Genomic DNA, 25050 nt, shown 5'->3' on the forward strand with positions numbered 1-25050 from the left:
TTGAAGAATTTTCTGATTTGATGTGGGTCTGGGTAAAATGCGACAGTTTGTTGAAGCAGAAGGTGGTAAAAACATGACATCATGTTGGCATTGTTATAGATAATGTGGAAATGTCTGGAATTCTGAGAAAAGTATGACTACTTCTGATGGATTTTAAGTCAATAAACCTACACAAAGAAAGTTAAGTGTAAATTTATAATCTTGAAAACTACTGATCTATTTGAAGAAGTTGAGATTAGAATGGAGAGTTATTAAATAACCATATCCATGATCCTCTATTCACCTTATTCCTGATGGTCCTACTATATAAAAAAAAGGTGTTTATTTTTAATTGTTTTGAGTACTCCTACAAAAAGAGAGACAGGTTACAGGTTCATATTGAATGTTTTCCTGCAAAATCTGAGTGTAGAGTTTCTGCACAAACAGCAGGGATAAATTTTGAGCAAGCAAATATGGCTGAATATCTGGAAAATGATAACCAGATAAACTTGAAAGATAAATTCTATCCACTGAACCCCCCGCCCCCAATTCTTTTTTCATTGAACTAAACTGTTCCAGATGAAGATTGAGATCTGTTTGACCAGCAGCTTTACTTCTTTTCTCTCTTTGAAATTGTCAACTTTGTTTTTCTACTTTCTTGATATTATTTAGGGTTTATAATGTAAACCCCCTAGATGGACGTTCCCTTAGGCGGGATATTTAGTAATAATAAACCTGAAACTTTGCTGAATATGAATCCCAAAACTTTTTTTAAAATTAATTTTCCATTCTTACAGCAATTAATTCACATATAATATAATTAATTATTACATAACATTTGAAATTACAATCAATACATCATATCATAAATAATAAATCCCTCCCCTTTTTTCAATTCTTATTTCCAAAAATTATACAAATCCCTCCCCAATCCTATATATCTACTACCAATGTGCTAAGAAATCTGATCAGTAGAATAATTAGTCAATGGTTGCCATATTTTCTTAAAATTATGAAGATTCCCTTGTTGTAACGCTATTACTTTTTCCATTTTGTATATATGACAGACAGAGTTCCACCAGAATGTATAATTTAACTTGGTATAGTCCTTCCAATTTTGAGTTATTTGTTGTATGGCGACTCCTGTCAATATTAATAGCAGCTTATTATTATTTGCTGAGATCGGACTCTGAGTTCTCATTGCAGTGCCAAATAATATGGTGTCAAATGAGAGTCCTACATGATTTTATAATAACTTATTAATTTGGGGCCAAATTAAATTCCAAAAGGCATTTTACACAGGGACAGAAAAAAATTAAATGATCTAACGTCCCTACTTCTATTCTACAATGCCAGCATCTATTGGATCTAGTACTATCTATCTTTTGCAGGCGCATAGGGGTCCCTAACACTCTATGTAACAAGAACATCCATGTTTGATTCATAGATGCTGACCTTGTAGACCTTAATCTCCAGGACCAAAATCGTGGCCATTGAGAAGCAGAAATTGTCTGTCCAATCTCAATACTCCAAATATCCCTAAGCCAGTTTTCTTTTTTTTATTTAAAAATCCATATAACAATTTATACCATTTTGCGGCTTGGTGACCCAAAAAATCCACCTGGAAACATAAAACCTGCAGACTATATTGAGTATTAAGATCTTTCCAATCAGGGAACCCTGCCTGAATGGCCTGCTTCAATTGCATCCATTTAAAATATTGTGTTTTATTTAAACTGAATTTATTTTGCAATTGTGAAAAACTAAGCATTGATCCTTCTGAAATGACATCATTCAATGTCCGAATACCTGCAATTATCCATTGTTTCCAGACGATCTTAAATCCGCTAATCTTGATCCTGGAGTTTACCCAAATAGATTGATTTAGTGATTTAGCTATTGGTTCTGGTGATAGATTACTGATATATCTTAATGTTTTCCAAGTATCTAATAAAATTCTGTTATCTTTGTATCTTCTAGGCATTGTTATACTAATTAAATGTTCTAAATGTAATGGGAACAGGAGCCGCCATTCTAAATATAACCAATCTGGTACATTCTCCATGAGATCTGGGAGGATCCAATACATACCCTGTCTTAGAATATAGGCTTGATGGTACCTATAAAAATTTGGAAAATTTACCCCTCCCTCCACAATTGGTCTTTGTAATGATACTAAAGCAATTCTGGGTCTTTCCCCAAACCAAACAAATTTTGTAAGAAGATTGTTTAATTTTTTATAAAATGACCCCTGAAAAAATATTGGTATCATACTCATTTGGTAGCAAACCACAGGCAATATCATCATTTTAATTGTTTGAACTCTTCCCCACCAAGAAAGATGTAAAGGATTCCATTGCTCACACATTTCTGTTATTTTTCTTAATAAAAGTTTTTCATTTTCTTTGACTGTATCTTCAATAGTATTTTTGATAATAATTCCTAAGTATTTTAAACCATCATCTTTCCAGATAAATGAATATGAATCAAATAATCCTTTGGTACAATGAACATTAATTGGAAGAACTTCAGATTTACTCCAATTAATTTTATATCCAGAAAATTTACCGAATTTCTCTAACAGATTAAGCAAACATGGAATAGTATTCCCCGGTTCTCTTAAATATAATAAAATATCATCTGCATAAGCAGAAAGTTTAAATTCCCAGTTGGAGAATGGGATTCCTTTTATCTCCTTAGTTTGATTAATTGCAATTAATAAGGGTTCCAGAACAACATCAAAAAGTAAGGGGGACAAAGGACATCCTTGTCTAACTCCCCTACGCAAGTTAAATCTATCTGATAAATTATTATTAATATATAATCTTGCACCAGGAGAGTTATACAATGTCTGAATCATTTTAATAAAACCGGGGCCTATTCCAAACCATTCTAAAGCTTGATACATAAAACTCCATTCCACTCTATCAAAAGCTTTTTCTGCATCTAAAGATACTAGAAAAGCTGGATCATTAATATTTTTTGCTAAATTTAATGAGTGAAATGCTAGTCTAGTATTATTTGATGAATGTCTTTTAGCAATAAATCCTGTTTGGTGTACATCAATAATAAAAGGAAGAGCTTTTGCCAATCTTATTGCTAATACTTTAGCAATCACTTTACCATCCACATTTAATAAAGAGATAGGCCTGTAATTTGAAACCAAAGTAGGATCCCTGTTTGGTTTTGGTAAGACAATAATTACTGAATCAGCCATAGTACCTGATATATTTCCATTATTCATTTGATACTGATACAAATTTAATAGATATGGTAAAATAATGTTTTGAAATGATTTATAAAATTCAACAGTATAACCATCACCACCCGGAGCGGATCCAACTCTAAGAGACTTCAATGCTGATTCTATTTCTTTTAAAGATATAGGCTCTTCTAAACTTCTTTTTGTATGATCCGGAACATTTGGCCCAATAAATGAATTTAAGAAATTTAATCCATCTTGTTCTTTATTTTCATAAGATTCAGAAGAATATAAATCTTTGTAAAAATCAAGAAAATGTGTTAAAATGTCTTTAGTGTTAGTGTGTGTATTACCTTGTATATCTTTAATTGCAATAATCTTAGATTTTCTTTTCTTTGCTTTAAGAAAATTTGCTAATAATCTTCCAGCTTTATTTGAATTACCATAGAATTGAACTTGTCTATAGAATATATCTTTCCTCACCAATTGAGAAGAAATCTAATTATATTTAACTTTTACTTTTAATAACTCTTGTAGTGTATTATTTTCCCATTTCTCAATTAATTTATTTTCTAATAATTTAATTTGTTTTTCCATATCAACAAATTGTTTTTTAAGTTGTTTTTTAAAAAATGCTGAATATGAAATAATATTTCCTCTCATTGTTGCTTTAAAAGCGTCCCACAAGATCTCAGCATTAATATTATCCGAATTATTAATTTGAAAAAATTCTTGCATTTTTAATTTAAGATCTTCCAGGAAGTTCGAATCCGCTAGTAAAGCATTATTAAATCTCCAAATTGAATTAAAGTGTTCAATATCATAATTCTGAAGGTCAATCCACACACCAGCATGATCTGAAATTATAATGGGATCAATAACTGCTTTTAATACACGCTGCGCTATGTTATTGGAAACAAATATATAATCAATTCGTGAAAAGGATTTGTGGACCTGAGAACAAAAAGAAAATTCCTGATCATTAAAATGAAGAATACGCCATATATCAACTAAATCACAAGATTGAATCAAATTATCTAAACCTAACGATTTCATAATTCTACTTGGTCTCTTATCCAAAATCGGATCCATTACAGCATTGAAATCCCCTGCTACTATTAAATTAGAAGCAGCCAGTGGTAACAGTAATTGTTGAACTTGTTTGAAAAACTCCATTTGATTCGAATTAGGAGCATATAAATTGAATAAATCCAGGGTTGTATTTCTCAGAACCATTCTGATATGCACCCATCTACCTAAAGGGTCATAATTTATTAATTTAAAATCCGCATTACATTTCTTATTTATCAGAACAGCCACCCCAGCTTTTTTCCCTATAGCCGGTGCAAATAAACATTTAGAAATCCAACCCCCAGATAACTTTTTAGATTCAATTTCAGAGAGATGCGTCTCTTGAATGAAATAAATGTCCGCATTTTGATTCTTAAGGAACGATAATACTTTCTTCTTCTTGATAGGATGATTTAAACCATTGACATTAATAGAATAAATTTTTATATCCATCTATTTTATAATCAAATTTTAACCAATATTCTATGATAATACACATGACCAGATATCAGCACATTTATTATATATATCTCCTTTTCCCAATTCCCCCAACCCTTCCCTCCCCAAAAGATAAAATTATATAAAGACAATTCAAATTTTACTGTACTTCCATTTTCTTTTTTCATAAATATATTAGTCCTCTGATCCCCTCTCCCTCCCTCTATTTTCCCTCCCCTCCCTCCCATAATCATTCTCTGACCTGGAATACACATTGGTAAGCAAAACCTAAATCCCCTCCCCCAGGCAACTAATATCTTTCCATATTACTTAATATATCCCAAAAATTCAACAATATTTTCTCCCCTTATATATAAATCTTTAATTACTTATCTATATATACTCATTCATTTAATATTCATTTCCATATTCTTATATAAAAGTATCTATATGAAATTCAATATAATTATCTATTAAATATAGTAATAATAGTCATATATTTTTATTAGATTACCATATTTCCTTACCTGCTCATTAATTAATTATCCCATCTTTAAAGGTACCAATTCTATATATTTAGCCCTTTATTTAATAATTTTTGTAATTCATTTCAATTAATATCTACGTGAATTTATAATTATAATAAGATCAATATGTAATTAAGTCATAAAATTATAAACATATCCTCAATTTAAAATAATATATTATCCCCTTCAATATACTTTTAACAAATCAATTTTAGCTATAATTCCATGTATATAAATATTCATTGTTTAAATTATATATACCCATTCATACAATTTATCTAAGTTAATAATAGTATTAATACAATCAATTTAAACATTCTCACATATCATCATTCATAATAAATTCAATATGAATAAGCATTTGAATAGAGTAGAAATTTCCATATCAATTAATAAATAGTCTAAAATTAATTTCTTCTTTATTAATTATCCCCCACTTAAATATCCATTCCCCTATCTTTATATCCTTTAAATTCTTATCATTCTTCTCAATTAATATTAGCATAAATAAATATGAATGTAATAACTGCCATAAATAAATTGATTTCTTAGTAGATTAAAATTATTTCATAGCATTCAATATATTATAATAATATAATAAACAAAAACTTTCAAATGCATTAAAAATATTCTGTTCAATCATTAGTCATTGTCCTCTTCTTTCTTCTTATCCATCTTCTTCTTGTTCATTTTATATCCCATTTTTATTTCTTCTTTCTTCAGATGAATCTTTCCTATTTTCTCTGTTTCTTTTCATGTAGACATTGGTTCCACTTGTGCTAGAAATTCTTTAAGTTTTGCAGGATCTTGAAAATACATGGACTTATTCCCATTAGACACTCTCATTGTCGATGGATAGTATAAGCCATGCATGTAGCCTTTTTCTTTTAATTGCTGCCTGAACGTGAGAAACTGTTTCCTTATATTTGCAGTGTATTTAGCAAAGTCTGGGACCAACATCAATTTAGACCCCTTATAATTCAAGTTTTCATTTGCTTTTGCCACCTTTAAGATTTCCAAAGCTTGCTGATACCTTAAAACTTTAAAAATCAAGGATCTAGGGCCAGCCTGGTTTACTGGTCTTTTTGAAGGGATTCTGTGTGCACGTTCTATTTCTAACGGCCACTTAGAATTTAACTGTAACAGCTTAGGTAAAAGGTTCTCTAGAAACTGTATAGCGTCTCCCCCTTCAAGATTTTCAGCTAAACCAAGCACTCTTATATTCGTTCTTTCTCTTTCCTCGATTTTCCAAGTCCACCAGTTGATTTTTTAAACTCACTACATCTTTCCTTTCCTCTTCACAGTTTTGTGTGATAGCTTCCAGCTGCTTAACTCTCTCTTCAATCACTGACATCCTTTGCCTGTCAGTCTGGATCTCTTGCTTTAGACTGAGTACTTTCTCTTTAACTTCAGATATTTTACTTGCATTGTCAGTCAGCATTAGTTTAATTTTAAACAGTTCTGCCATAGTATCCGCTTTGTCAGAAAATTCCTCAGTTTCCAGTGGGATTGGCACACTCGACGGTGATACCGGAGTGACTTTTGATCTTTTTGCTGATACACCGGATGTGCAGGGTTTCTCCGATTTCCCCTGCCTTGTAGCAGCCATTTCCGATGCTGTTTTTTGTTATTTTTAAGCAAAGCAAAATCACTGTTATCTTTCAATTCGTTGCCTGGCTTTGAGGAGCTCTGCGGTTAAGCCTCCATTCCTTGCGTGTTCCAAGCCACGCCCCAATCCCAAAACTTTTGACAAGTGACTGTGATTCAGTCTAATTCAAAGACACTTGAATATAAAACTGAAATTTTGGGTAAAAAAATTGCGGCCTCGGTGTATTTTTGAGACTCAATCTTGCTTTCTTTCTTCCTCCCTCCAATCCAAGATTACATCCCCCCTCCCTCCCCTAACCAGCACTTCCTCAGACTCTCCATACTCCTGAGGAAGCTTAGGGTGAAATAGGCCCCACTGAGATCAGAGCTCAAGAGTTTTGACTTGAAATAGCAATTCAAAAGCTAAGTTCCTATTTTTGATTCTTTTACTAATTGGCTGGTTATAAATGTCTTACATTTGGGGTGTGGGGAACCTATGATGGATATGATACCCAGTGAATAGACTAGCATTACAAACACAGGACCTAAATTGGACCCTCTGAGTATCACATCCAAAACAATGGCCACTACTAGCTAAGAAAGGAGTACAAATACGCCAAGTCCTCTCTTTCTTGTTTGCACTCTGATACAGCACAAATTGTCTATTCTTACACACATTTAGCTGAAAATTGCATGCAACATTTTTCAGCTAGGATTGTGCTATTAACCCCTCCAGTGACTTAAGTGGCAGTTATTGGTTCCTTTTTATCCCATTATGTCCTTAACACAAGCTGATGATATTGTGTGCAGTAGTGCTGCCTGATTCAGGGAAAATTTTCAATTCAATTCAGCCTACTGAACCGATTTTTTTGATTCAATTCGATTCATTTTTCTTTCCCAATTGGGTGTTTTTTTAAATGTCCTGGCAGGTTTATTTTGTAGTCTTTCCCCCCATCCCACCCCTCTTTGCCCTTTCCAACCCATGCTGGCGCTGTAGCGTAAACAAAATTAATGCTTTTCCTTTGTTAGGTCCTAGCTCATGCTCGCTGTCTAACACCAGCTTTGGCATTTCAAATCTGACATATTGTAATCAAAATAGAAAATAAAATTATTTTTTTCTACCTTCCACTGTCATATCCAACATTTGTTTCTTTCCTACTGTCTACCATTTCACTCCCTATCTTGTGCACTGGGTCAAACCTCTCTATTCTCCTCCATTATCATGTGCAACATTTCTTTCTCTCTCCCCATGCACCATCTCTCCCTGCCCTCCACTCTTTGTCCAATATTTCTCTCTCTCTCTTCTCTATGCATGTCTCCCAGCCCTCCATCATATGAAGAATTTCTCCCTCTCACCCCTTTCTACCTCTGTTTCATCTCTCTCTTCCTCTCCTCCACCACAATTCTTCCTCTCTCCTTTCTTCCACTATGTGCAGCAGCTGTCTTCCCCTTCCATTCCCGGGATGCATCAGCTTTCCATTCCTCTCTCCCATCTCCCTGTGCAGCAACACCCCACCGATACTCCCACCATGAAACCTGACATACCTCTGAGGCCTCCTAAAACAGCAGCGGAGCTCTGAATGGGCTGCTTTGTGACTGCCCCACTAGGGCTTCCATCTGCTGCATCACCAATGACATCAGTGATGTGGCAGAGGAAAGGCTGCGAATTAGCCTGTTCAGAGCATCGCAGCTTCTGTTGTCTTTAGGAGGTCTCGCAGGTATATCAGGTCTCACCAGAATGGGCGTCAGTGAACTGGTGAGTCTGATTTTCTCAGATAATGAATTGATTCACCGAAGTGAATCGGTGAATCGATTCAAATTGGCAAATTGAGCAGCACTAGTATGCAGTTGTAGTCACACAATCTGACAGGAGTTGTGCTTCTGCTATAGCCCCTGAAATTGGACTGAGGATCTGTGTTATTTCACGTAGGCTGGAATTTGAACTAATATTCTACATATGAAAGGCTTTCTATCACTGACCACTGCCCTAAGTCATCAGAGGGACCATAGGTCTATAATATCAAAAGAGTAAATTTGATACTTAATTGTATCTAAGTCAACATTTCTTACCTGTGCACAGCAGATAAACACAACGGAGATTGTCAATAAGAAGGCAGATGAAACTATTACGTCAACAGACCGCTGGGGGCCTCGCCGCTGAAATTAAAGATTCATTATCATTATTAAATTCTGGAAGTAATCACTGGTAGTACATTCATGGTGAAGTCAGGTTTATATTCCTATTATCTTTTCAGCCTCTGTATTTCTTATTCTCTTCAGGGGCAATTTTCAAATTACATACATTTGGGACAATATCTGCAGGTACCATACATGTTCCTGTGTTTCAGTAGATTTTCCATGGAAAATAATGCATTTAATAGAGTGGAGGAGTAGCCTAATTAGAGACTGGGCTAATGACTATCAGGGCAGTCTGGTTCAAACCCCACTGCTCTTCGTTATGAACCTTTGACAAGCCACCTTTCTCCATTGCCTCTTGTACAAACTTAGAGTGTAAGCCCTCTGGGCACAGGGAATACCTAGAATTTAACTTATCTTGAGCTATTGCTGACAAAAAAAAAAGATGTGAGCAAAATCCAAATAAAGAATTTAAAAAAATTGTGACCGCTTAAATTTCACTTTTTGGTGGAATTCGATATGCTTATATTATCGTTACGAGAAAATGATGTCTGAACAAAGAGATAATATTAAGTGTTTAATCTGACGTGGGGTCCATTGACCAATTTTATTGATTCTAATTGAATGGTTTTTCCCTTTATTTTGGTTATACTTATTACATCCAGGGAAGGGAGGTGGGTGGAGGGGAAAAGGTTGTTAGTACTATTGTATGGGTATCTTTAATATATTGAAATCGGGGGGAGGGAGGGGGTGTGAAAATTATTCTTATGTATTTCACTGATGGATGTAAGTGCTATTTTTTAAGGCAACTTGTTTATGCAATTTTTGTATGCACTGTTTCTAGGAATGAAAATGAATAAAGATATATATTTAAAAAAAAAAAAAGATGTGAGCAAAATCCAAATAAAGAATTAAAAAATGTGTGGTTAAACATGCAACCTACGTGTACTTCTTGACCTAAACACACTCCCCAAGGAATACCTTTTCAAAACTTGGCTCAAAATACATGCACTGAGGAAGAGCAATTTTCAAACAGCCAATTCTTATGTAACAATTACTTTGTAAACTGCCTTCTTCAATGTCCATTACCATCATAACTGAGAATGACCAGCACAACTATTAAGTGCCTTATGGTTTCATGCTACAATTACCGTATTTTCACGCATATAACGCGCACGTTATACACGATTTTACAAACCGAGCATAACCATGCGCGTTATATGCGTGAGTACGTTTTACAAATTGTTTTTTACATTGACGATTCATCCCCCAGCCCTGAAAGCCTGATGCCCCACCCCGAAGGACCACTGGCCCCCCCACCCTGAAGGACCGCTCGCACCCCCCCCGACGTCCGATTCATCCCCCAGCCCCCCCCCGCACCGTTTGCGTTGGAGAAGCAGCCTACCGTAGGTTCGCGATGCCAGTGAGCCCTGCTGCTTCCTCTGCCGTGGTCCCGCCCCTTCTCTGACATCAGAGAAAGGGCGGGACCGCAGCAGAGAAAGTAGCGCAGGGCTCAGAGAAGGGGCGGGACAGCCGGCAGAGGAAGCAGCAGGGCTCACTGGCATCGCGAACCCACGGTAGGCTGCTTCTCCACTGCAAACGGTGCGGGGGGGCTGGGGGATGAATCGGACGTTGGGGAGGGTGCAAGCAGTCCTTCAGGGTGGGGATGCCAGCGGTCCTTCAGGGTGGGGGGGCCAGTGGTCCTTCGGGGTGGGGCATCAGGCTTTCAGGGTGGGGACAGGACTTCAAGGGGGACAGGCAGACCTTTAAGGGGGGACAGGACTTCAAGGGGGGACAGGCAGACCTTTAAGGGGGGACAGGCAGGAGCAGGGCGGCGATTCGGGGCAGAGCGGCAAGAGGAGAGTCGGGATGGCAAGGCAGGAGGAGGTTTTAATTCAATGAGCAGCATGCGCGGTATACGCGTGTGCACGCTATCTGTTAATTTATTTACATAAATTTCGGTTTCCCGCATGCTATACCCGTGTGCGCGTTTTACACAGGTGCGTGTTGTATGCGTGAAAATACGGTACAATTGTTAAAGCTAAGATCTTAAGGGAAGCAAACCCTTCTTCCAGTCTCAGATCTAGAAGGAGAGTTATAGTATGGTCTGTGTTTCACATGGTACTGCAATCTCCTCACTCCACTTCTCATGGAATCAAAGATCTCCAGTGTGATTCTTATTTAGCATACTTTTGTGCAATAGATATCTAATAATAATAATTTTATTCTTATATACCGCCATACCGAAAAAGTTCTAGGCGGTTCACAACAAGGTGAGCTAATACATGGGATACAGATAAAATACAAATTAGAATAATGGACTTAAAAACAGATAAAGATAGAAAGCATTTACAACATAATGCAGAAAATACCAGCATGGCAGGGAAAGAAGTAATACATAGAACAGATAAAATACATCAAGTTGAATATAAGGATAGGAACTTGATTGAAAAAATGAAGCAGAATGCATTAAGATACCAGCCTATCAAAGAGTTGAGTCTAACAATTTTCTAAAATCAAGAAAGGAAGAGACCTCTAACATACACTGAATGAAGCATTGTTGTTTATGAGCTGGTGACCAGCAGGAGGAGGTTGTCAAATAAGACTTTTAATAAATTTGTTTTGCTTTCTATTGCTTATCTTTGTGTGCAAACCATATTTCTGGCTACATTTTGGGATTTTGAGAAGAGGGTTAGTGAATAAAATCTGTATTTGGAGTACTAGATATCAATATTAAGTGAAATGAGTCACAAACATCTTTTGTTTCATTACTTTTCTCAGCTCTGTTTTCTGTGCACCCATGAAGGAAGTTTACTAGTGAAAGAGGCGCTGTTCCGCTTTGTTACATATGTAAGTGGATAATAGTTTTGGGACTCCTGCTGTGTGAAAAACTAAAGGAGTCTGAGACACCACGTATAGAATGGAAAAAGAAAGGAGGAAGCAGCCGAGCATTAAAAAGTTCTCAACAAATAATTTTAAAAAACAGTCTAAGCAAAACACTGCATCTATTAAAACATTCCACATGAGCATGCAATTTTTTGTAATGGATATGGTTCCTTTAAAAAAAAGTATCAAAGCATCAGCACTAGAAATGGAAAACCTATTCTGAGTAGACACAGAATAGTAATATGTAAACTTCACTTCAAGCCTCAACCAATATACTCTCATGCCACTCAAAAGAAATCTCATGGTAACATGGCCATTCAGATCCTAATAGTGTTTGTAATGCATATGCCTATGCATGTGAACTGGAGAGACATTACTAACTCATTTTAGCACAGGTTGCAAAACAGTTTCAAAGGAAGGTCTCCTTCCCTATCAACTGCACCGAACTGAAGCACTGAATGCTGAAGTCATTCTTTTGCTGTGAATAGTTAAAAACACCAGAATGTACTAGAACATAAAATTAAAGGAAACATATTGAAGTTTTCCCCCGTCTAGCTTCAAATAAAAAGCAGAATTGGCCCTTCATTCCCGATAGTTAAGCCATCTCCAAGATATTAATGCCAAAATGTGTCTCACATTTGGAAACAAGGTAATTTCTCCAAATGGGTTACCTCACTCCTAAGCTAGGGCATGTGAAGCACGATCATTGTCTTTCAAATTTACTGCAAGAGAAATGCTGCTTCTAAGAGAAATACTGCTTCTAAGTATCTTTGGCTAAATGCAAGTACTATGGCAAGCATCTTGATTCTGCCTCTAATCGTCCACAAGCTCATTTTCAAATACTGATCAATTGCATATAAAAGAGACCCCACCCACACCCAGCCCATTCATCAGGAACAAACCCATTAAAATACAAGACATACCTCCCCCATCTCACACTAAAAATATTCCTATGTAATAGAAAAAGGTGTCCAAGGTGTCTAATCATTAGAATATGTAATCAATGGCCCCCAAATCTTTTTAATGCAATTAATAATAATTGTTAAGAATGTCAAGTGATTTTGTACAAATTAATTGATTGAATATTGTACACTTGTTGCAAGATTTGAAAATGAATAAAGAATTAAAAAAAAACAACTGATCAATTCGATTCTTCTACCACAGTTTCTCCTGCCTACAATCCTTCCCTCCTACCCCTCTGCTCTCTGGCTGATGCTTGGCTTGTTGTAATTGCTTCTTTGCGTCAATCTCTTCCCATCACAGTTCACTTAACCATTATCCCCAGCTTCTTCTCTGCCTTTAATCCCTGGCCACCTAATCTGGATAAACACCTTTTTGGCTCTCTATGTCCTTACCTTCTTCCTTTTCTCCAGGCTAGTCTTTCTCAAGGCTTGGTTTCATCTGTCTGGAAGCATGAATTGGTACTGTCATAATTGGAATCATGGGTCCCGATGCCTTGATGGGAAGAGGAGGACAAATCTCCAGTGGCCTCCCCAACTGTTCTGAAGTTGGAAACAGCCTGTCACACTGTGGGCACACAGAATCAGCAGCAGTGCTAAGCTATTGGCTCTTGCGCACAGAGCAGCACTTCTTGGCTAGCAACTTCAGCCACATGTCAGGCAAGCACAGACCAGGCTCTAGGGCTGTTAATGCAGGAAAATACCTTAAACATAATGACTGCACAGGCTGCTCTGCCTTTTTTTTTCTGAAGGCAGCTCTTAAAAGCTGTAGTAGTTCTACGTTCTACCAAGTATGGCCTGCGACCATGAACCTGGGAGCAACCATTAGGTTAAACTATGCATTGTGGCCACAGTCGGCCGAGCAGGGAATTAGGCCAGGGATAGAGCACCAACAGCATGACCTACCACCTGCTTGAAAATAGAGAAAAATACAGGATCTTTCCAAGGGGCACTACCAGTCTTATATCGAAGAGATCACTGGTAAAAAAAACCCAAAAGGTTTCTCTACCACCATCTGTTGGTAGAAGGGGATAACAACCCACTTATATAGCATGGTGAGCTGAAGCTAGAAAGTGTCTCTTCATTCAGGAGTTAGGCCACTGAACAGAGTAGATGGTATTGCCTTGCGTTTTGATACTATTTGGTAAATTCCTGCAATACACTATAATAATCTTATTGAACATATTTTGTACAAGCACATGAGATTGTTCTGGAAGGGGTTGTAGAACAGATGGAGAGGATTTATCTGCTACTCTCACCAGGACTAGTACTGATGACATCAAAGGCTGGGCAGCCAATCACTGTACAGGGGAGGACTGAAGAACCGGTGAGCCAAAAGAGTCCTGAGGCACACCTTCACTATCAGTGCAGAACAGACCTTATGTTGAATCAGACTGCTGTAGATGTATGCCCTATGCTTGGACTGTAAGGAACACACTGATGGGGGTTGAACTGTGCCTGCTGCAGTTTCTTGATGCTGATGTTTTTTGATGGAGTAATGTAGACGTCTGCACAGTTCTGCATTTGGGGAATACCCCTTGATAATCTTCAGCACCAATTTGTCTCCACTTCTCATGTATCAGGGACCCAGCCAATGAAAAGAGGTCCATTTGGGAGAACAGGAAACATTAGTGCAGATCCACAGCACTGGTAAAAAGTTTGTATCATTCAGCACTAGTTTTAGTGCTAAAGGCAAATTTAAAACCAAAGCAAGAATGTCAATGAAACAAGAAACAAGGCTTGTAGGAACAAGACAAGACAAAACCTAGTGCAGGAATCTAGCACACAAAAAAGACCAGACTGGAAGCCAGAACAAAGAAAAGAAGCAGGACACATGGAAGCATCTAAGGCAGGAAATAGGACTGCAATCATAGAAACAATGATCCAGCCCATAGGCAGAGCAGCACCCCTTCCCCTCCCTCCCAAGCTCTCTGGATAGGTCCCAGCAGAACCAATCAAAACAGGATAGTTAAGGCATAGGAATGCCCACAGTGAATGAGGACAGATTACAGGCTAGATTCACTAAATTATGTCCTGACCAGTTTGCGATCGTTTCTCGACCCGATTCACTAAACTTCTGTCCGATCAATCTCCTACCTAATCCAATCCGCCCATGCAAATGAGGGCAATTGGCATGCAAAAGTAGGAAGCCATCGATTTACTAAGCAGAAGACGACACACCGATTGGGTTTGCCAATCTGAAAAGAAGCGACATACTATCCTTGCTGATTCTCCTGCCCTGTTCTGCCCTGAAATATCAGTATCGAGATTATAAACCCATATAAAACAACCATCAAAATAAAAAATAAAACTGTAAATTAACTTTACATATGCATAAGAATTCATTTTTTATATATTCTGTAAAAAGCGCATTGTGAGCCTGTGGTTTTAACTTGCAGTTTTAAGGCATGTTCTGTTCCATAATCTGGCTGCACAAAAATTGAAATCATTCCTTTTAAAATGGCCAGCAAGTAAACTGCAGCCACTCCTCTCCCTTTATTTTGAACTCGCTTGTGCGAAGAGCAAGCGCATGCGCAAATTGCATCTACAACCAACAAGGATAATCTACGCATGCGTCTCGATCGCTCTACAGCGATCCGTGGGATTGCTGTAGGGCATGCTTCTGATCAGATCATTTGCATGCAGAATCTGTTGTGAATTGGTCGGTCGGCAAAACTCGGCCAAGAATCGCCCAACAACAATCCAGATCGGTGAGTTTAGTGAATCTAGGCCTAAGACAGAAGATATCATAGCACATTCCTATCCCATAGACACACAAGGGAAGGACAGAACGCCTCCTAAGGAGATAAAGCTAAGACCCAGTAAACCATAGGTGTATCTTTGTACTGTGCCTTGTAGGAGTTAAGGATGTCAGTTTCCTTTCAAGACTGTGTGAGTATTCTGAAGACAGCTGCGCTTTGGTCCTGGGTGCTTCCAAGGAGCCAAGAGCCAGTCTGACTGATACTCCATCTTGTGTGGTTGGACTTTTGAAGTCACCGCACAGAGGTGGATCTGATTGCAAAGGAAGCCTTCTTTTTTCATTCTAGGCAAACAGAAGCCTATTTTCTGCTTCATAGTGATTTTGAAGCCAATTTAGGCAGTTTTTTCAGGCTCATGTAGACATGATCTCACAGAGCTTGCATTTAGCTTGCCTGTGAAAGAAGACCAAGTAGATTAAATTCTAGGAATGAGTATCAAAGTTCTGGATTTTTCTGCCATATTGTGGGCAGAATAGACACACCTCTGACTTTGAAACATGTCTGCAGGTTGCAGTTGGGAAGACTGTATTACAATGGGTTGCATTTTTGAAAGTTCTAGCGTGATTTTAGAGGACGAGGGAAACTGGTTAATGACATATATCCTAGGTAATAAAGCAGGTTTATTTTAAGCCTCAAAAATTAAGACCAGTTCTGAAGAGTACCAAATATTTGTATTCGATTTGGCCTTCAATAGTGCCCGAATACATTACTCGTATTTGATTGAATAGAGATTTAAATTTGAATATGAATAATTCAGGGCTCTGTTTTGCTAAATTCTCCTGAAATAAACACCAATATCTGATCTGATGTTGCTTCTTTTATTATTTGTTATGCTAAAGTTCATTGCTCATTATTCATATTTGGTATTCCTATTCAGCTGAATAATATTTTTCATTATTTGTATTCGGCCAAATAGTAAACTATGTATTTCAGTACAGTCATTTATTTAGAACATTGATGCAAGGGACATTGGTATAGTGCTCACTGGATTATTGTTAACACTCTTCATGCTAGTCTACGTGGAAAGTTGATGAGAAAACTCCAGAACATGAGAACAAGATTTTCAACTAAACGTAGGAAAAGATCTAGTGTTAACTAGTTTACACTAGCCTCCAATGTGTGCTAGAAGCATGTTTAAAATTTTAATATTAACTTAAGATTTTGAGGTGTCACTTTCTTTACTTTGTCTCCCTGGACAACTACTGTGCTCTGCACAAAATAATTTACTGAAACTCCTGGGAAAAATGTTTTTAGAAAACAAAAATGGAGGAAAAAAAGGTTTCAGGTAGTCGGCAATGAAAGGATAGAATATTTACTTGAGGAAAAGAAAAATGTCATCACTTGGGCATTTGAGAAAGGCTTTGAAAACTTATTTGTTCCTCTCAGACAGGAAATAGCTGAAGATGAATTTCTAAGCTGCTTGTTATATTGTAATCTTCTATTGGATTTTTTTTTTAGATTATAAACCATCTTGAATGGCACTGCCAAGGAGAGAGTATAAAATGTTTTATAAATTATTGATAAAGAATTAAGATGCAGACTTTAAAATATGTAGATGTCTCTGTCAGTGCTGAGGACACTGTTATGTGCTCAAAACTACATTTAATTCAGAGCTCTGGTACACCTAGTCTATCCTGGCAATATGTGATGTCACCCACTTGTGTGACTGAGTCCAATCATACTTGTTGACAAGAATGGATGGCATGGAATGGAAATTTCATGCTCACTTTACCTTTAGGTAGGAACGAAGAGACAGCCACATTTTAATATTCTGTACTTTTTTCAGTCGAAAATGAGGAACTTCAGATTTTCTAGCTCTCCGAGCTGATGTTAAATGTCCAAAGAGTTTGGCAAAAAGCAGTCTCTATGAAAAATGAAGTAACATTAGTATGGTATGGTAATTAGAATACCATCTTCCCATGTAAGTCTTTGTACCTAGTATCAGATTTTTCTGACAAAGCTCTTTGAAATAATTTCAGGTAGACGAAAGTAACCTGCTAATCCCCAAATAATTAAAACAAGGAGAAGATACTTATACATTACTAGCAAAGTAGTTCTTTCCTAAGGTACAGCTGAATGATTAGTAACATAAGATTAAAGGAAAACATCACTTTATGGCCATTTTCCTTAAACCAGATATGTCCCTTAGACTATGTAACACTACTTTTATGGTGTTATATGACATTGGGAAGATTCAAATGCTAAGTTTATCTCTGATTCAAGGATACATATGAGAATTCAGCATGCTTATGAATTTTGTGGAGAAAACATATCATGGAAATAGATCTCTCAGAGGACTCATGCCCCTAACATCAGTTCCGAAACACAGATGTACATAATTCTAAGATATTACAGTGAATCCTTCAATGCAGCCCTAACTTCACGTTCTCTTAATAACTCTAAATTTGACAAACATGCTTCCATTGTTACCCCCTTTCAAATCTTTTGTAAACCGCCTTACTCTTAACAACCCGAGAAATGTCAAAAGATCCACCCTTTACCACTCTAGTAAATCAATTGTTCTCCCAATGTAACCCCGGTTTATAAATCTTTTGTAAGCCACCTTGAACCGCAAGGTAATGGCGGAATAGAAATCTCTAATGTAATGTAATATATACAGCATTATGTAACTAGGGCAGGGGTTCTCAACTCAGTCCTTGGGTCACACTTAGCCACTCAGGTTTTCAGAATATTCACTGTGAATATGTATGAGGTAATTCTGCATGCACTACCTCCATTCTATGCAAATCTATATCATGCAAATTCATTGTAGATATCCTGAAGGACTGGATTGAGAGTCCTTGCACTAGGGTAAACATATGATTTGGAGTGGTGGGCTGACAATTAGGGAAGCTAGAGTTTAAATTGTGCTTCTGTTACTGAAAGCTTCCTTTGACTTGGGTAAGTCACTTTACTCTCCATTGTTGCAGGAACAAATTAAGATATAAACTCTCTAGGGTATAGATCAGCAAACCACATCAGAATCTGTAAGTCTGAGCTCAAATTTGAAAAGATGGAAAATTAAATCCAACACACTTCAGGTAGAAAACATGAGCATTGACAGAAATTTAACCATCAAATATCAAGGTTAAAAACTTGACAGTATACCCACCTGTTTGTATGTTCTCTCTGCTACACATAGAAGGAAAAAGAAAATCCACACAAGGGAAACACGGACCACAAAACTTATAACCACCATAGAAATAACCAAAATGTCTGCACTTGAACCAAAGGCAATAATATAGAGTTCTGTAGCAGAGAGTGTAGCAAGTTGATCAAAGTCCTTGGATTGAGATAGTCTGAAGACAAATGGAGTTAAGCCAAGGATTAAAGAGATCACATTTCCAAAAATCTGATATCCTATTCCTGGTATGTAGTTGTTCACCTAAAAAGTGGAGGAAAGAGTTTAATATGCTTAAATAAACCTCAATCAAGTTATCCTCAGCTAAATTTTAATTATTATATCAAATCACCTTTCATAATATTCTAAAGTTACCAATACTGAAACATTTATGATACTCTCCAAAGTCATTCCAATACAAATATTTAAATTAGCGTTTACAGTGAATATAAGACAATCTTTCGTTCAGAAATTGGAGAAATTTTTGTGTGTTGTTTAAACCTTTTGGAATTAAAAGCAGCTTCAGGACCAGCCTTGCAGCTCAGTGGCAGTACCATGTAGAGAGATGAGTTCAGTTCCTTGCTCAGGTCTCCTATTTCCAGAAGTAGTATCCACAGATTGGCAGAAGGGAATCATCAATGCTGTACAATGGTGACATCTAGTGGCTGTAATAAGGGGCACTGATTCTCAAACCTGGTCCTGGAGGAACCCAGCCAGTCAGATTTTCAGAATATTGGCAATGAATATTCATGAAAGATTTCCATGCAGTTAAGGAAGTACATACAGTTTTAGCAGTATTATCTAGATAGGGCTGCTGAAAATTATTACTGAACTTTCCTGTGCTATCCTGATAGTTCCTAAGGTGGAACTGGGAGTCATCCAGTAAGCAGCAATATTCAGTCTGCTAACTACATAATAACTATATGGGTGGTTATTGAGGTACTAGTCTGAATATTACCAGTACTGCGATAAGTGCTGATGGCCTCTTTATACCTGGTTAGTCAGTATTGGTATTCTGATATGGCCTGATGCTGTATGTCTAGATCTAAAAATCCCTTCCAAATTCTTTATTCATTTTTCCATCTTACATCGCTAACTACATAATAACTATATGGGTGGTTATTGAGGTACTAGTCTGAATATTACCAGTACTGCGATAAGTGCTGATGGCCTCTTTATACCTGGTTAGTCAGTATTGGTATTCTGATATGGCCTGATGCTGTATGTCTAGATCTAAAAATCCCTTCCAAATTCTTTATTCATTTTTCCATCTTACATCAAGAACACAATATTACATCATTTAAACCTTGTAAACATCATTTGTATTTCTTCTAACATCATCTTAAAAACATACATTTATACCCTCCCCACCCACCCTTCCCACAAATATTTTAATCAAAAATATCATATAAATATTATCAATTTATCAAACCTTAATATAACTTTATACCCTCCCCCCTATGTATAAGTGTACTTTCAGTGGATAATGGTGTTTAATCATTGCAATAATTTGTCAATGGCCCCAAATCTTTTTAAAATTATTATAATTCCCTCTTTGTATGGCAATTGCTCTTTCCATTTTGTAAATGTGGCATAACGAATTCCACCAGAAGGTATAGTTAAGTCTACAGTAATTTTTCCAATTACTGGTAATATGTTGTATGGCGACTCCTGTCATGATCAATAAAAGTTATTGCTTGATGAAATTTGATTTTTTGTTCTCATTGACATACCGAACATTATTGTATCATATGGTTTTCTAATAAACAATTAATTTGAAACCAAATTGATTTCCAAAATGCCATGATACAGGGACAATAGAATATTAAATGATCTAAAGTCCCTGCTTCCAGATTACAATTCCAGCATCTATTAGACTTAGAGCTATCTAACTTTTGTAATCTAACTGGGGTCCAAAATGCTCTATGTAAAAGAAAAAAACAAGTTTGTCTCATAGATGCAGACACCGTAGATCTCATTCTCCAAGACCAAATTTGTGGCCATTGAGACGCAGTAATTTGATGCTTTATCTCAATGCTCCAGATGTCCCTAAGTCCATTTTTAGGTTTTTATTTATAAATCAGTTTATCAATTTATACCACTATGCGGCCTGGTGACCCAAGAAGTCCACCTGAAAGCATAAGAACTCCAAACTATACTGATTATTGAGATTTTTACATTCAGGAAACCCCTTCTGAATAGCCTGCTTCAGTTGCAACCATCTAAAGCTTTGTGATTTATTAAGACCATATTTATGTTGCAACTGTGAAAAGTCAAGCAGCTTACCATTATAAATAACATCGCCCAAAATTCATATACCTGCAATCATCCAAAGCTTCCAGATGACCTTAAACCCGCCAATTTGAATCTTGGAGTTTCACCATATAGTTTGATTTGTTGATTTATAGATTGGAATAGGCGTTAAATTACTATCAGAGAGTTTTTCATGTATCCATAAATATTCTGTTTTCTTTTAATACTAAGAACATGACATAATCTCAAAGGGAACATGAGTTGCCACTCCAGCCAAAACCAATCTGGAATATTATCAATGAGCTCTGGGAGGACCCAATACATACCCTGTCGCAAAATATAGGCTTGATGATGCCTATAGAAATTGGGAAAATTTACCCCCACCCTCCGCAATTGATTTTTGTAGAGATACTAAAGCAATTCTAGGAGTTTTGCCCAACCAAACAAATTTTATAAGAATACTATTTAACTTTTTATAAAAGGACCCCTTAAAAAAAACCTGGTAATATTCCCATCTGAAAACATACCACAGGCAATATCATCATTTTAATAGTTTGAACTCTCCCCCACCAAGACAGATGTAATGGATTCCATTGCTCGCACATTTCTGTTACCTTCTGCAATAACAAATTTTCATTCTCTTTCATTGTGTCTTCCAGCATGTTTTTTATCCAAATACCCAAATATTTTAATCCATTTTCCTTCCATACAAAAGAAAATAAATCAAACAAGCCTTTTGTACAATACACGTTTAGTGGAAGAACTTCAGATTTACTCCAATTTATCTTATACCCTGAAAATTTTCCAAATTTCTCAATCAAATCAAGTAAGCATGGAATGGTTGTTTCTGGATTTCTCAAATGAAGCAAAATATCATCTGCATATGCAGAGACTTTGTATTCCTGGTCTGAATAAGGAATACCCTGTATCTCCCTTACTTGCTGAATAGCTAATAACAATAAAAATTCCATAACATATGATATTAAAAAGTTTACCGACACAGGCTGTACAATATTCAATCCAGTGTATAGAGGCACTAACAAAGTTTCTTTAATGAGTTGTTCAAATTTCTACAGCAAATTCTATGGACTATCTCCCTAACTAAACAATCTGGGACGAGGTAATTATGGCAGGGACCCCAGGAACAGAGAATTTATACAATCTAAATGTTTTTGTTTATCCAGAAAGACATTGAAGACATTTTTGATTATAATACTATGCTTCTATTACAAAGTCTATCAGTTAATGAATGCTTGTTCAATCATAATGCTACCATAATACAGTGGAACCTTGGTTTACGAGTATAATTTGTTCCAGAAGCATGCTCGTAAACCAAATTGCTCCGTATATCAAAGCAAGTTTCCCCATAGGAAGTAAGGGAAACTCACTTGATTCGTTTCCCTCCCCCCCCCCCAAGGCCACTGGCGCTGCTCCCCCCCCCCCCGAGAACCGGCATTGCCCCCCTGAACTGGCATTCCCCCCCCACTCACATCAGGCCCTCCCCCCCCTGTGATCCGGCATCCCCACCCACCCAAACACGATCCCTTACCCCGATCTGGCACCAGCACCAGCGCACAGGACATGCCGGTGCCGGAAGATCCTCCCTCTTGCCTGGACTGGGCTTTGAGCATCTGCGCATGCTCAAGGCCCTCTGGTTTTCGCTCTCTCCGAGAATCCAGTAGCAGTTCTCTCTCCAGTAGCAGCTGTCCCCTTTTTTTTTTTCAGCATGCCAGCAGCTTTCTCCCCTCCCAGCAACTCTCCTTACTTGCCAGCGCTGCGATTCAGTAAGGCAGCCTCAGGTCCTTTGTTGGGTCGCACCGCCTCTGAGGAAAGTGGAAGTTGCATCATCAGAGGCGGCCCGACTCAGCAAAAGCTCCAAGGCTTCCTTCCTGAATCGCTGCGCTTGTAAGGAGAGCCGCTGGGAGGGAAGAAAGCACAGTCTGAGGCTCCCCATTATCTCTCCGGCCCTGCGCTCCTCGATCTTGCCGGTCCTGTGTGGACCGGCAGGAAATTGAAGAAGTTGATCTCGTCAGTCAGTCCTGCGCAGACCGGCAGGAATTTTCTGCGGACCGGCACCGGTCCGCGGACCGGCGGTTGAAGAACTGTGCTTTAATGGATCGAAGTTTCCAGAGAGTGATAAAACCCTTTCTGATTAAGGAGTCTACTTTGTCTTTCATGGTTAGGCATTGATCCAGAGTGGGGGGGAGGGGGGGCTCGAAAATTGAGTAAACGCTCAGTTTGCGAGGCACGATTTGTGGGAATGTTTTGCTCGTCTTGCAAAACACTCGCAAACCGTGTTACTCGCAAACCGAGGTTTGACTGTATTTGATATGATGAATAATATATTGGCTAGTATGGTCCTTTACTATAGAAACACTGTTGACATCTGAGGGTCCAGTGTTGGTAGTATCCAGTTCAGAGGGTTATAAAATTTGAACATTGTTCCAGGTGTTCAAGAAGGGAGTGTAGTTGCTTTTATGTGTAAGGAGAATCTACAATGCTCCTAATATACCTCATTAAAAGAGATCAAAAGTACTGTATGTTGATTTAATTGGAGTCCTGAGAGAGTGCCTGGTATATTATTGCATTATTGGCCCTTGGCCTCATGGAGAAATTTTGGATGAGGTGATCGATATGATTGTTTATTAAGAACTTAAGAACATAAGAATAGCCTTACTGGGTCAGGCCAGTGGTCCATCTAGCCCAGTATCCCAGCTTCCCAGTGGCCAATCCAGGTCACAAGTACCTGGTAAAAACCCAAATCCATGGAAACTTCAATATCACACATATATCTTATAGTGAGTTAAATCTACATTCTGAATTAAGTAATGACAATCAGGCAGCTTACTTCATGTCTCTACACTGTAAATTTGGAGTCAACGCATTAAGCTGAACATCTTTTGGACATAATCTTGGCTCCTAAGTGTGATCTTACTAGTACTACTACTTATCATTTCTATAGCGTTACCAGGCATATGCAGCACTGTACACCAAACATGGAAGAGACAGTCCCTGCTTGAAAGAGCTTACAATTTAGTCAAGACAGACAAAAAAGGTGTATCTATACACCTCAGGTGGGGAATTACAGAGGGAGCGATAAAACAGATATGGGTGCTTAGCAGGTAGGTTGGAGTTAGAAAATGAAAGCAGTATCAAATAAGTGGGCTTTGAACAAGGATTTGAATACTGCCAGAGACGGAGCTTGACATACTGAATCTCACCTGAGACTTGAGTGTTTGACAACAATCCTTATTTGGTCTGCTTTCATTCTGCTAACTTTTAATTTAATGTAATGTTAATGGTGTCTTATATACCACTATATCTCCTAACTGAATTCAAAGTGGTTTACAATCATCAGAATGTGCACAATCAATGGTCAAACACTGGAATATGGTAATTAAATTGAATAAAGCTGCTAAAGCTATTAGAGCAGCCAAAGCAAAGAACATTGCCTTGCTATTATAAAGCCTAATTAGAAAGAAAACAGGAATTACAAAATCAGAATGTCAATGGAGAATTTAACATTAATTGAATCATAAGCAAGAGTGGAAGTTTAAGGTTTATAAGAATGAGATCATGGAGATGAAAAATAAATACTAAATAAAACAGATAACTGGAGGTCAAAATAGTACAAAGAAACTATTTATTATTGCTAACCAGTTACTAAAGACAACAAAAGTGAAGGAAGTTTGTTTGATCCATTTAACAGGTCAGTTGGCTCTATTTTTCAAATTAAAAATTCATAAAATGAGATTGCTAATTATTAAAGAAAAAATACAGAGAAAGGTTGAGACCATTAGCTGTCCAGTGAAGAAAGCAAAAAAAAATTTAACACTGAAAGCTCACAAGAGAAGTCGTACACACACTATGTGAATAATGATTGGGGGAGGGGAGTAAAGATGAATTGCCTTTGGCCTGAATTTTAAGCAGCAACTCATAATGATCAATTGGTGTACAGTAAGTTTAGTAAAGGGGACGGTGTCCATCTTCACTGCTTAAAGAGCTCCAAATTAGTAACTGAATCGGGTTCTTAACACATTCTGCTACAGCCACTACTTAAGGACAATTAAAGGTGATGATATTACTTGTTGCAATATCATCAAATGGCAAATTTACCTTTCTGGGCAAGATT

The 25050-nt window shown here is 37.3% G+C and overlaps 1 protein-coding gene across 2 annotated transcripts in view; it reads right to left on the reverse strand.

The window, feature by feature from the left end:
• PHTF2 (putative homeodomain transcription factor 2) overlaps nucleotides 1-25050 on the reverse strand; it is a 163815-nt gene that overhangs the window by 14659 nt on the left and 124106 nt on the right. For both annotated transcript variants that reach the window (XM_033958581.1, XM_033958580.1), the window contains 3 exons: nucleotides 18657-18929; nucleotides 17277-17408; nucleotides 8875-8961 (listed from right to left, as the gene is read on the reverse strand). In XM_033958581.1, coding sequence (XP_033814472.1) covers nucleotides 8875-8961; nucleotides 17277-17408; nucleotides 18657-18929 — 492 coding nt within the window. The remainder of the gene's footprint in view (nucleotides 1-8874; nucleotides 8962-17276; nucleotides 17409-18656; nucleotides 18930-25050) is intronic.

This window comes from Geotrypetes seraphini, chromosome 9 (assembly GCF_902459505.1).
Source record: "Geotrypetes seraphini chromosome 9, aGeoSer1.1, whole genome shotgun sequence".
Classification (NCBI taxonomy): domain Eukaryota; kingdom Metazoa; phylum Chordata; class Amphibia; order Gymnophiona; family Dermophiidae; genus Geotrypetes; species Geotrypetes seraphini.